General features: G+C 38.2%; 1 protein-coding gene across 1 annotated transcript in view; it reads left to right on the plus strand.

The window, feature by feature from the left end:
* The window catches only part of XPO4 (exportin 4), a 111,516-nt gene that overhangs the window by 61,991 nt on the left and 35,887 nt on the right, over positions 1-13,638 (plus strand). The window contains exons 7-9 of the mRNA XM_025364693.1: positions 980-1,092; positions 6,457-6,614; positions 6,863-7,037. Coding sequence (XP_025220478.1) covers positions 980-1,092; positions 6,457-6,614; positions 6,863-7,037 — 446 coding nt within the window. The remainder of the gene's footprint in view (positions 1-979; positions 1,093-6,456; positions 6,615-6,862; positions 7,038-13,638) is intronic.

Here is a 13,638-nt window from a genome sequence, read left to right on the forward strand (position 1 = left end):
TTCAAGTGATTCTCCTGCCTCAGCCTTCCAAGTAGCTGGGATTACAGGTGCATGCCACCACGCCCAGCTAATTTTTGTATTTTCAGTAGAGATGGGTTTCACTGTGTTGGCCAGGCTGGTCTCGAACTCCTGACCTCAGGTGATCTGCCCGCCTCGGCCCTCCAAAGTGCGGAGATTACAAGCGTGAGCCACCATGACCGGCCAAGTTTTCTCATTTCTTAAAAGCCTCAGTTACTGTGGCGGTATCAATAAATAGTATTCATAAAAACCTACAAATATATATGATGGTTGCTTTATTTATGGTAAAACAGTATTCTGTTTGAAGCATGTTTGAAATTGAATGCCTGAACACCATATAAATTGCTTTTTAGTCTGTGGGAATTTTAAATAAGCATCTATGAAGTTTTTCGTTGGATTATTTCTTTGTCTTGATGTTTAGATACTATGAGCTGTGGGAGTTGTTTTTCTTTGATGTTATAAGTGTTCACTCTTTTTGTTCTTTTGTTTTCCCAGTGAATATATTTCTTTTGGAAAAATGCTATTTTTCCAAGTAGACAATGTGAGACTCACATTTTGTATATGTGGTGTTAATTGTTGCAAGATATTGGGGGGAAATGATGGGATAAACGTGCAGAAATTGATTCTTTTTGCATGAATTTTGGCGTATGCTTTGCAATAAGAGTATTTCCTTCTGTTGCCACTATTAAATTCTCTGGTTCTCAAAGTTTCTGTATGCCTACAGCATGACACATAATTACAGTGAAAGCATTACCTTACATTCCTGTAACATTCTTTTTTCCCCCAGGCACTTAATGCCTTTTATTCCTTAGCTTCATGCATGAATTATGTAGCATATGTGAAGAGGCTTAAACTGTTACCATTACAAATTCTTTCTAGATGGCTCCTGTTATATTTAGGATACACTTATACTTTAGACAAAGTAAGAATGTTATTGTTGTTGACCTTGACACCGAATAACTGGGCAGACATTATATAGCTATGTTTGAATCCTCGCAAAACGTGCTGTTGAAGCCAACAGAGTCCTGGCGGGAGACTCTTCTGGACAGCAGAGTGATGGAGCTTTTCTTCACAGTAAGTTGTAGTCTTCCTCTCTGGTAGCAAGAGCCATAGAAGAGAGGAAATGCCTTGGCGTGTTTCTTAAGTAAAACAAAACAGATTGCTTTTCTCCCCTAAAGTCTTATCTTCTCATCAATATAGCTGCTTAAATAGAAATTATTTTAAAAGTTTCTTGCTAATTTATAAAAATGTCACATAGTTATGAAGGGCTTAATATCCTAGAGCAGAAGTTCTCAAACTTTTAATTTTAGGACCCCTCTATACTCTTAAAAATTATCGAGAACTCCAAAGAACTTTTCTTTATATAGGCTATGTTTATCCTATTAAAAATTCAAACGAAACTTTACAAAATAATGTGTTAAAAAGTAACAATAAGAAACGATTACATATTAACATAAGTAACATTTTAATTAACTGTATTTTTGAAAACAAAGCAAGTTTAATGAGAAGAATAGCATTGTTTTGCATTTTTGTAAATCTATAATATCAGACTTAATCCACTTTTAACCCGTGTGACGGTGAGAATGGGAAACGCAGCTGCTGTCTTCATGTTATATGCAAATAGTTTTTACCTGTGTGACAGTGACAGTGGGAGATGCAGATACTGTCTTCATAGGATTATGCAGTAGTTTCTTGTCACAGGCAACCTGACAGGCTTTTAAAAAGCTTCAGGGATCCCTGGACCACAGTTTGAGAACTGCTATTCTGGAGTGTAGGTTTTATACTTCTTATATTTATGAGCCATTAGTGAAGTTGGTATTATTGAATAGCAGTTTATCTCATGTATAACTTCAGACAGTCCTCTTTATTATTGGCTAAATACCAAGATGTAAGCAGTATGTTCCCACATTGACCAATGTGTATCCTAATAGAGCAGTCAAAAGCTGGACAAACAATTTGTGTGCATTTATGTGTTGGATGCTAATTTGCAGTTATAGGTTGAATATACAAGTAAGTTAGATATAATGATATGGACAAAAGCCCAAGTAAAAACCAATTAAAAGTAGAAAAGCTATTTTGCTTAATCCCAATTGTTAATTTTAGTTTGTTTTCATTTGTTTTAAAAATATAGATGAGCCCTTCAACTGCCTTTTTCTGATTGAACCATTTAAAATAAAGTAGTTACGTGGTATGTATTTTAAGATATCTAGAGCAAGGTTATCTATCCATGGGTATATATAAAAGATATTTTCTATAGAAATATTCAGAGTGAGCATTAAATCACCTTGTGGTTTCTTTTTAAAATCAGACAAATGATGGCTGAAACCACTGTCAAGATCAAAGGGATAATTGTAACTAAATTTTGAAATTCCGTGGCCTGCTTCATCTGACAGGAATTGTTTTGATACGAATCCAAGTCCAAGTCTTTGTATTATGCACTTGACTGAAAGTCGATTCCACTCCAGCAGTTTTTGAAAAGGTGAAAAACTCGCTGGCAGTACTGGAAACAGCTCTACCAAATCTGAACAGCTGTCTAGACAAACCAGACAGCTGCTCCTGTCAGCTGTGAACAACCACATGCAAATAACTTTTGAATTTGAAAGTTAACCCTTTTTTGCTTTATTTGAACAATTTTTGGGTTTGTAGCTATTTTCACTTAAGCAGTTTATGAACAAGTTTGTTACTTGTTTTAAAAATGAGAATGGCTAATCTTTTTATTTAATTCTGGTTAAATTTAATTTTAGTTATATGAATTTATTGCCTAATTTAAAGTTCTTTTCCACTGGATATCACTTGTGCTAGATTTGGATAACCATCAGTATACTGTTGCATCAGAGCAAGACTTTAAATATGTTAATCTTAAGACTTTAAATATGTTGGAATACTTTGGGTTGCATTCTGCCCTACTGAAGTTTACAAACTTCTTGATTTTTTTTCCTTCCATAAGGTCTTGGGAAAAAAAACCCACTTTCATTGTGTTTTCTTCCTACCTTTTTGACCAGAGTCGTCTTGATCTTGCTTATAGTCTCTTCCTTCTTTGCTCATCCCATAAATATTGGCATTCCTATCTTAATTCTCAACGTTGCTGACTCTGTACACTTTCCTGTGGCTCTATTTGACACGTAGGACTTCAGGCATTGGTTCCCAGATGACTCCTCCATCTATATTCAGCACAGCCTGCTCCAGAGTTTCAGAGCCTTATAATCCAAGTGCTTACTGGATGTTTTAATTTGGATGGCCCACAGACATCTCAGATTTAACATGTTCCAGTAGAATTCGTCATCTTCCTTTACTTGCTTCTCCTTCCTTGTATTCCTTTGTTTGATGCATAGCCTTGCCGTTCACCTCACTGGGCGTCCTGCTGGTCTTTGCTTTCCCTTATCCCTCTGTCCTTTTCCCATATTCAGGTGGTGATTCAGCTTTCCGTTTTGTAATATAGTTTATAATGAAATACATGTTCAGATATGGAGGAACTTTTTTGTAATGATGATATTGGAAGAAAGGCAGGAATTTATATTGTATAAAAATTAAGCATTTATTAATAGTTTTATGTGGTTTATATTTCAGGTAACATAAATTAAGTTTGAACAGCACACACTGTCTCGAAAGACAGTTATTATTTATTTTAACTTTTTAGTTATTTCATTGCGGGTATTCTTTCTTTTGATTGCTCGCTTCGAGACCTTAATGAACATTTAAGATTGTGAGATGAATTTTTTTTTGTTTGTTTTTTTGAGGCAGAGTCTTGCTCTGTCGCCCAGGCTGGAGTGCAGTGGCGTGATCTTGGCTCACTGCAAGCTCCACCTCCTGGGATCACGCCATTCTCCTGCCTCAGCTTCCCAAGTAGCTGGGACTGTAGGCTCCCACCACCACACCCGGCTAATTTTTTTTTTTTTTTAATTTTTGTATTTTTTATTAGAGATGGGGTTTCAACTTGTTAGCCAGGATGATCTCGATCTCCTGACCTTGTGATCCGCCTGTCTCAGCCTCCCAAAGTGCTGGGATTACAGGCGTGAGCCACCACGCCCAGTCCAGATGGATTCTTATTGTCCCAGATTACATTGTGTCTGTTGACAGAATATCTCCCTGGATAGCATGCTTAAATGCTGATTAGCTTCTAAGGCATCGTGATAAAAATTTAATTACAGATTTCAGATAAAGAATTTATAAGAGTGAGTTGTGTTCAGAAGTTTGTGAACTAGACAGTGTGCACATATGAATTTGTCTATTGTACTTGGAATTTACTATATAAAACTTAAAATACATTAGAATATAGTTTGAAAAATATTTGTATTCTAGACCAAGAATTTGCAGACATTTTTTGTATAGGGCCAGATAGTAAACACTTTAGGCTCTGCAGGTCATATGTTCATATTCAACACTGCCATTGTAGTACAGAAGCAGCCGTAAATGATATATAAATAAGCATGGTAGTGTTCCAGTAAAGCTTTTTAATGGTCATTAAAATGAATTTTGGCTGGGCGTGATGGCTCACGCCTGTAATCCCAGCATTTTGGGAGGCCAAGGCGGGCAGATCACCTGAGGTCAGGAGTTTGAGACCAGCCTGGCCAACTTGGTGAAACCCCGTCTCTACTAAAAATACAAAAATTAGCCAGGCATGGTGGCAGGCGCCTGTAATCCCAGCTACTCAGGAGACTGAGGCAGGAGAATCGCTTGAACCGGGGAGGCGGAGGTTGCAGAGAGCCAAGATTGCACCATTGCATTCCGTCCAGCCTGGGCAACAAGTGAAACTCTGTTTCAGGAAAAACAAAAAAAAAAGAATTCTGTATAATTTCCACAGGTCACAAAATCACAAAATATTATTTTTGTTGGTTTTCCCCCAACCATACAAAAATGGAGGAAAAAACCCCAACAACAACCATTCTTAGCTCACAGCCATATAAAAACAGGCGTGGGCCAAATTTGGCTTATGGGCTGTGGTTTGTTCTAGTCCAAAGAGTATAGCGTATTTTAAGCATGTCAGTAGATCGGTTAGCTTTGTAATGTTAGAGATTATTTAGTATTTTAAATTTCATTACTAGAACCTTAAGAAGTTCAGGGATTAGGGATTAATGGTCTCAGTGAACAAGGATTTACTGAGTTTTCATTGTGGCTCAGCATATACCAGTGAGTACTTAAATGTTCTGACCGCAAGTAATTGAGAAACAATTTGCCTAGTCAAAGTGAATATAACCGAAAACTATGAGTTCGGTGTCACACATTTACAAAAGAGAGAGAACTTTGTGTGGGAAAGAAAAGGGCTAGAGTAGTTAAGTACCTCGGCAAGTACATCATCCAACAGTAAGTGTTGGATGGATTAAGATTAATAATGATCATATTTCTTCACTGAATTTTCCTTGGCTCTATTATGAAACCTTTAACATCTGAGAATATTAATACTATAAAACTAGGGAGCAGTATTTCAAGAGCATTTCCTTCGTGGAGAACACTATTCCAGGTGTTTCATGTCCGTATTGTATCATTGAAATAAAATTTAGGTGAGCTTTAAATGGATTTAAGTATAATTTACATTTTGTATTCAAAATCTTTTAGCATTTATTAATAGCAATGATGTAGGTTAAACTGAGATTCAAACAAATTGTAAGTGAACTGAGAATTTTTTTTTTTTTGAGACGGAGTCTCGCTGTGCTCCCAGGCTGGAATGCAGTGGCGTGATCTCGGCTCACTGCAAGCTCCGCCTCCCAGGTTCACGCCATTCTCCCGCCTCAGCCTCCCAAGTAGCTGAGACTACAGGCGCCCGCCACCACGCCCGGCTAGTTTTTTGTATTTTTTTTAGTAGAGACGGGGTTTCACCATGTTAGCCAGGATAGTCTCGATCTCCTGACCTCGTGATCCACCCGCCTCGGCCTCCCAAAGTGCTGGGATTACAGGCTTGAGCCACCGCGCCCGGCCAGTGAACTGAGAATTAATAAAAGAGTGTGCTTATTATATTTCGGTTGAATGAATGCGTGAATGTCTAGGGATTCAATGGTATATTGCTTTTCTAAGTGTGCAACTGTTTACTTCCACTAAAGCAGCATCTATATACTCTTGATTGAACTTGTCTGCTAACTTTAGCAAGAAGCTGTAGCTAGGCATAGTTAGCATAATACAGATGACTGTCGTCGTTGCTGTTTTTAGAAGAAGCAGTGTGTCTGACTGGCTGGCATCTGTTTCTCTCTTTGTCATAACATGCTGGAGACGGATCAATTTTCAAAATGTAGGTAGCCCTCAGTTAAAAATCAATTGATATGTTTAAAATAATGGCCTGTAAAGTGAACTGAGGGACAACTTTCTAAATTTAGTTTAATTCAGGAATTAATTTTCTGGAAATAACCAGCTACAGTGAATTTTTCTCTTACCTCATTCGGCATGGTAGACACGTGACCCTTACAAAGGAAGAATTTATATTTATGGATTAGTAATTGTTTCTAACAGGTACATCGAAAAATCAGAGAAGATTCAGATATGGCACAAGATTCTCTGCAGTGCCTTGCCCAGTTAGCTTCTCTTCATGGACCCATCTTCCCTGATGAAGGATCACAAGTTGATTATCTCGCACACTTCATTGAGGGATTACTGAATACTATCAATGGGTAGGTATACTTGCCCTTTGCAGCTGAAAAAGGAACTCTATGTTTTGTGTGTAACAGTAGAAGAAAAAAAAGAACTAGTTATTTTTCGCCGTTATATTTTGAAGTAAAGTCATATGGGTAATTTGTAATTAATAAAGACATACCTTTTAAAATGAATCAGTAACGATATTTGCTTGTTTGGAAATGAGCTATTATATTAATAATTTTTCTTTTACTGCCACGTAATAATACTCATTCCTTGGTTTTAGAATTGAAATAGAAGATTCTGAAGCTGTGGGCATCTCTAGCATTATCAGCAACCTGATAACCGTGTTCCCACGAAATGTTCTAACCGCCATTCCAAATGAGCTTTTCTCCTCCTTCGTTAACTGCCTCACACACCTCACTTGTTCTTTCGGGCGAAGTGCTGCATTGGAAGAAGTGGTGAGTGACTATTCTAAGGTGAACTGTGTCAGGCTTTCACAAAGACATTTGTGGTGCCTTTGGAACATTTCTCATGGAAAGTAATTATTTTGAGTGCTAGCTATTAAAATGACCATTTTGTTTAGGTGTGCAAATTATTTGGGAAACATGACCTTTAAAAATTTGTGGATGAAAATAGTTTTGTTGGTGATAGTAACTGGTCTTAAGCGTTTAATTTTGAGATACTTTAGTACCCAAATATAGGAGACGGAATGAAATGAGCTGTGGTTTGTTCAACACAATTTTTCACATAAAAATTACGTTGAAAGCTCATTCTAACAGCAAAAACATTGTTTACAGGGTGCTACTGTGGTGTGGTGTAGTTATGTGTAATTTTATTTTTTTTTTGAGAATTTTTTACTTTGGACTTATTTGGCAATTATGTAAACATAGTTTGGTTCAAATCATTGTAACCTTGCTTGTTTTCATTAGACTGTGCGCTCTAATTTTTTGGATGGTAATGCTTTAATAGTGTATCCTGGTAGAATTTAATTTACATTGAAATTAAGACCGATAATACTAAAGATGTTTTTTGGTATAAATTTTCAAATGTGTGTTTTCCATATTTTATATTTAAATTTAGAAAACATCTACTAAAACCCCTTGGCAACACAGCTGCTTTTGTGACGGTTACTGTGAGTAGCTGTATTAATCATGGAAAAAACTGATTTCATTCCACAAAGTAGTGATTACATTGTTGAAACTAATCCTTCTTTTTATGAATCAAAATGTGAATCTTTTTGAAAAGCTGTAAAAGGAATGTAGATATTTTGTTAGAATTTCATGTTAAATTGTAGGTTGTTTTGGTTAGATTCTGCCAATGTGTATGTGAGTTTTTTGTATCCCTTCAGAGGTGTTCAGAGAATAGGGAACTCGAGATGATTATGTTTATGTAATCGGGCACTTTCATGATTTGATGAGGAAAGGATCCAGGTCAGACAAGTGTTTATGTGGTGGAGAAAATGTAGTAACAGAAGGGTAGAAGTTTAAAGGCATGATAGGTAGATTTGAATGTTTCAGAGGGATAATTTATGTTCTAAACTTAAAAATCCAGGGTAATTTTGAGTATTTACGCTTTACTCACACCTCTTTCAGATGATCACAGATTCTGAACTAGTCAGGTTTTATTTAACATGAATTCCTTGCACTTTCCCTCTCCCCCTTAGTTTATTTTCTCTTCTAAACCAGGTGGATTAAAGAGCATGTTGAGCCTGTATTTAGAAACTAAGCTACCTTTTAGTTTCTGCTTGTGAGTTAAGCGTGTTCCTAAACATTTTAAAGAATTGCTGGAAGATATATGGCATCCTTGATTTGCAAATTTTAAGTACAGAATTTATTTATTTTGAGGTCACTGACATCTTGACAATTTTTCCTTCAAGATTTGACATAGGAGTGTTGGAATATAGAAAGCCTACATGCATTTGCAGAGAAGTATATGTGTATTGTGCTTATTTCATAGCAGGCATGCTCTAGCGATGAACCTGATGGGTTTCATTCAAGAAAAGTATTATTTATTTTCATTTATTTTACTCAATTTTTAATTGAGCTGTTTATGATATTTAAAAATCATTTTTAAAAATAATCAGTCACCTATTGAAAAGGACAGAGGGATAAGTTTTGCATTAGTCATAGAAACCAGGTTGGGGATGTGTGGTGAAGTTGAGGGCTAACGGGGTGGCCCATGCATGATGACTTTATTGAAGAGTAAACCTCCTAAATGTCATCTCAGCCTCAAGCGGTTTCCGTTGTATCTTGTGTATGCTGGGAGTAGAGGACCAGGGGAGTGTACAGCTGATACCAGAAATAGAGAAACAAATCCAGCCAAACCAAATTGGACCTCTGGGACAGAAACGTTTCATCTTTTGTTTTCTTGGGCACCCAGTGATTGTAGTAATAGGATGTAATACATAGTTGTCCTGAGATGGAAAAGTATGTAAAGACATGATCTTTTTTTTTTTTTTTTTTTTTTTTTTTTTTGAGATGGAGTCTCACTGTGTCACCCAGGCTGGAGTGCAATGGCATGGTCTTGGCTCACTGCAACCTCCACCTCCCAGGTTCAAGCGATTCTTCTGCCTCAGCCTCCCGAGTAGCTGGGATTACAGGCGCCCGCCTCCACACCTGGCTAATTTTTGTATTTTTAGTAGAGACGGGGTTTCACCATGTTGGCCAGGCTGGTCTTGAGCTCCTAACCTTGCGGTCCACCCACCTCGGCCTCCCAAAGTGCTGGGATTACAGGTGTGAGCCACCGCACCTGGCCAAGACATGATCTTTTAAGTAAAATTTGGTAAATTGAGGCATATTAAAGAAATGAGTTCGGGAGTTAGCATGGGATGGAAAGATGTGAACTTTGAGGGAGACCGTACAGCTATGGGCCAAACAATCATGAAGGGTGAGAGCTCAGGCTGCGTCACTTGTTTTGAGCATGTTTCCTCATTGGTGAAGTCAGAGTACGAATTCCTTCCACTGCTTTATGACATGGATTAACTGCATGAAAAGTATCTGTATAGGCCGGGCTCGGTGGCTCACGCCTGTCATCCCAGCACCTTGGGAGGCTGAGGCAGGCCGATTGCCTGAGGTCAGGAGTTCGAGACCAGCCTGCCAAACATGGCAAAACCCCTTCTCTACTAAAAGTACAAAAAATTAGCCAGGCATGGTGGCGGGCGCCTGTAATCCCAGGTACTCGGGAGGCTGAAGCAGGAGAATCACTTGAACCCGAGAGGCGGACGTTGCAGTGAGCCAAGATCATGCCACTGCACTCCAGCCTGGGCAACAAGAGCGAAATTCCGTCTCAAAAAAAAACACGGGGGAGGGGGGACCTGCATAGTGTGCAATAATTTATTACAGGCAATAACATGTAGAATAATAATTTTAAAAATGAACCTTTAAAATAATAGCTTTTATTGAAAGCTTGTGTGCACTCTTACCATATAAGAACAACTGTTGGGTTTTGTTTGGTGCGAACCAAATATATTTCTAATTTTTAGAAATTATTTTTAAAATGGTTTTTATAATCTTAATTTTGTGAAATCCTGAAAGTTTTTTTCCAGTAGGCAAACAGGTTTCACACGTAAGACTTTGTGTTACTGTGAGAATACTTTCTTCAGAGCTGTGTTTGTTTAGGAATATATACAGATTATCATCTTTTTAAATAGGAATTCGTGTCTTTGATGGTGATTATGTTGTGTAGCGAGGGAAAAAGAGTATCTTCACAGGGAGAAACATTCTTGATACTAATGTGTGTTTTTGAAACCCATGTCATGAAGCCACCTTGCTTGGTGTCTTTAGCATGTTCACAGAGAGTGTTCACAGAGAGCAGTTCCAGTGTTCAGCCAGGTTTCTCTGTGGCTGCAGGTTTCTTGATAATACTTTAGGCTTCTTGGAGGCAAGAATTTTTTCATTATACCCAGAAATCAAATTATTATCTATTGCTGAACCGAAGAGGTGAGAATGAATGTGAAAATGAAAAAGTATTGCCTTAAAGATTAAAATCCTGCTGGGTGCAGTGGCTCACGCTTGTACCTTGGGAAGCTGAGGCAGGCAGATCACCTGAGGTCAGGTGAGGAGACCAGCCTGGCCAACATAACATAGTGAAGCTCCGTCTCTACTAAAAATACAAAAATTAGCCAGGCGTGGTGGCGGGTGCCTGTAATCCCAGCTACTGAGGAGGCTGAGGCAGGAGAACTACTTGAATCCGGGAGGCAGAGGTTGCAGTGAGCTGAGATCATGCCACTGTACTCCAGCCTGGGTAACAGAGCAAGGCTTTGTCTCAAAAAAAAAAAAAAAAAAAAAAAAAAAAAAATTAAAATTCTATCAATAATTGTTCATATTAATACACCAACTATTTTATAAAAGATTTATAATAGTACATGCATTTGAATTGGTTCAGTGAAATTCATGGAGAATATGACTTGAACTCTATACTCTAGTTTGTTTCTTGGTTTCTTTTATAATTAACCATTTTGAGTTCAGCCAAGTAGGTGAAGCCGTGCAGTATGTTGCTACACGAGTAGAGCAGCCTTCATAGCATTGAGGTATTTTGTATATGCATTTTGATGTGTGTGTTGTGTATAAGGGCGATGGTGATAAATAACAATTTATAAAGGAAGAACCTTACATCTAGTTTTAGTATATTTGTAGCCTAATCTCAAGATTAGCAGGACAAGGTAGTCATGACAAAGGTACTTGATAAAGTTTTTAGGAAGTTTATTATAGAATGTAATGCAATAAAATAAATTTGCAATTTGTTGAGTGAGTGAGTGTATTTAGAGGTCAGCATTCTTGATTCAGAATCTAATTTCTCTGGCTTGTTGGGTAATTACTTTGTAGCGAGGTGATGTGACAAAAAGGAAGCCATAAATTGTAGCCAAATTACAGATTGAGAAGTGGGGAGCATACATTTCAGGATATCTCAGTAATAAGAGGGAAAACAATACTTGTTCTCTGGGACGGTGCGTCAGTGCAGTGTAACTGTGTCGTCTGCACCTTCACCCATGAAAGGATGGGTTGTTTGAAGATCCTTGCCAGTCTCCCCGCCAAACGGTTCTTGTAGCTATAAAAGAATAAATCGATGATACTGGAGAGAGCAAGCTGGCTGTCCAGCGCCTCCCACCCATCAAGCACGTTCATTTCCTCTGCTCAAAAGATAGAAGAAGAAATGAAATGAAATCCATGAGTATTTTTTAAACCTTGCACATTAAAAGTATACTTTTTAGAAATAATAATAGTTTTAGCTCTACCAGGACATTTGGAAGAAAACTAGTTACTCTTTTACCTTAAATACAGATTCTTATTAAAAGAAGTGTTTTAAGGATTACTTTTACGTTTTAATTCTAATTGGAAGATAATATTACCATGCAATATTTCATGACTTGTATGAGTCAGCTCTGATTGTTTAAATCTGCTTTACCAATCCTAGTACGGAACCAGTGTTAAGTTTCACAGAATTCTTGCTCCTTAGAGTGCAGTGGATTTAGAATAAAGCTTACTTACTGTCATAACTATTGTTCCATATCGTATCCCTTATATTGCTTGTTATGCTAGTGTTAGAAACATAACTAGATCCAATGGACCTGGGGTTCAAAAATGAATACTAGAGTGAGGTAGAAAAAAAGGGATTTCTAAAGCATTTTCATAGTATGTGGAAAAAATTTTTTTAAAAAAGCAAAAGAAAGAAGGGATTGCCCTTTTACCCCATGTAAGCCGAGTGAGTCCCCGAGCTGGCAGCTGCTGTTCAGCTTTGCTAAGTCTGTATTGAAGCACTTACCGTGTGCTGGGAACAGTGTCTTAACGTGTGTGCATTCCTTACATCGAGAATTTGGAAACTCCTGTGCATTTTCAAAAGGAAGAAAGTCTATTAATCCAGTAGTGCAGCATTTAAAGTCTTTTTCTGTAAATTACAGCTTGGACTCTTAGTGTTTTTGTAGGGGTAGTGTTGTTTTGTTTTTGTTTTTTTAAGTGATGTGTCTATAGGATTTTTCTAACAGCTGCAATACTTGTCTACTAAATCAATTTCTCTTGGGGGATCCAGAAACCAGGAATACCGTCAGCTGCATAGGCACTCTGAAGTTAAATTAATTCTGTATTTTAAGGACTAGCTAGAAAAAAAAAAAATAATAACTAGATAAGGATTTATTTTTTCATTCGACATTCAAAGGCTTCTCAATTCTTACATTTTTTTTTTTTTTTTTTTTTTTTTGAGACGGAGTCTCGCGCTGTGTCACCCAGGCTGGAGTGCAGTGGCGCGATCTCGGCTCACTGCAAGCTCCGCCTCCCAGGTTCAGGCCATTCTCCTGCCTCAGCCTCCGAGTAGCTGGGACTACAGGCGCGCGCCACCACGCCCGGCTAGTTTTTTGTATTTTTAGTAGAGACGGGGTTTCACCATGTTAGCCAGGATGGTCTCGATCTCCTGACCTCGTGATCCGCCCGCCTCGGCCTCCCAAAGTCAATTCTTTCATTTTTAAGTGGAGAGTTCATGAAGTTTTTTTTTTTTTTGAGACGGAGTCTTGCTCTGTCGCCCAGGCTGGAGTGCAGTGGCCGGATCTCAGCTCACTGCAAGCTCCGCCTCCCGGGTTCACACCATTCTCCTGCCTCAGCCTCCCAAGTAGCTGGGACTACAGGCTCCCGCCACCTCGTCCGGCTAGTTTTTTTGTATTTTTTAGTAGAGACGGGGTTTCACCGTGTTAGCCAGGCTGGTCTCAAACTCCTGACCTGGTGATCCACCCGTCTCGGCCTCCCAAAGTGCTGGGATTACAGGCTTGAGCCACCACGCCCGGCCCATGAAGTTTTATTTGTGACATTTCTGTCACTATATTGTTGCCATATTTGCCTTAAATGATACTTCGCTAGGAAACAATCTACATACCAATAGCAGGTGAATAACAGCATAAACTAATAGTACAGCTCTTTCAGTCTTTAATCTTTCCTATGTCCTTCCTAATGTTTTACACTGTGCAGCACAAATATTGTTTGTGGTTCATCATTGGACGTGGGGGTTGTGCCGATGCCTATAAAATTTGAAGTTATTGTGAAATGTTTCTTATAAAGTACTAGTTTTATGTTATAA

The sequence above is a fragment of the Theropithecus gelada genome, chromosome 17, assembly GCF_003255815.1.
Source record: "Theropithecus gelada isolate Dixy chromosome 17, Tgel_1.0, whole genome shotgun sequence".
Lineage (NCBI taxonomy): Eukaryota > Metazoa > Chordata > Mammalia > Primates > Cercopithecidae > Theropithecus > Theropithecus gelada.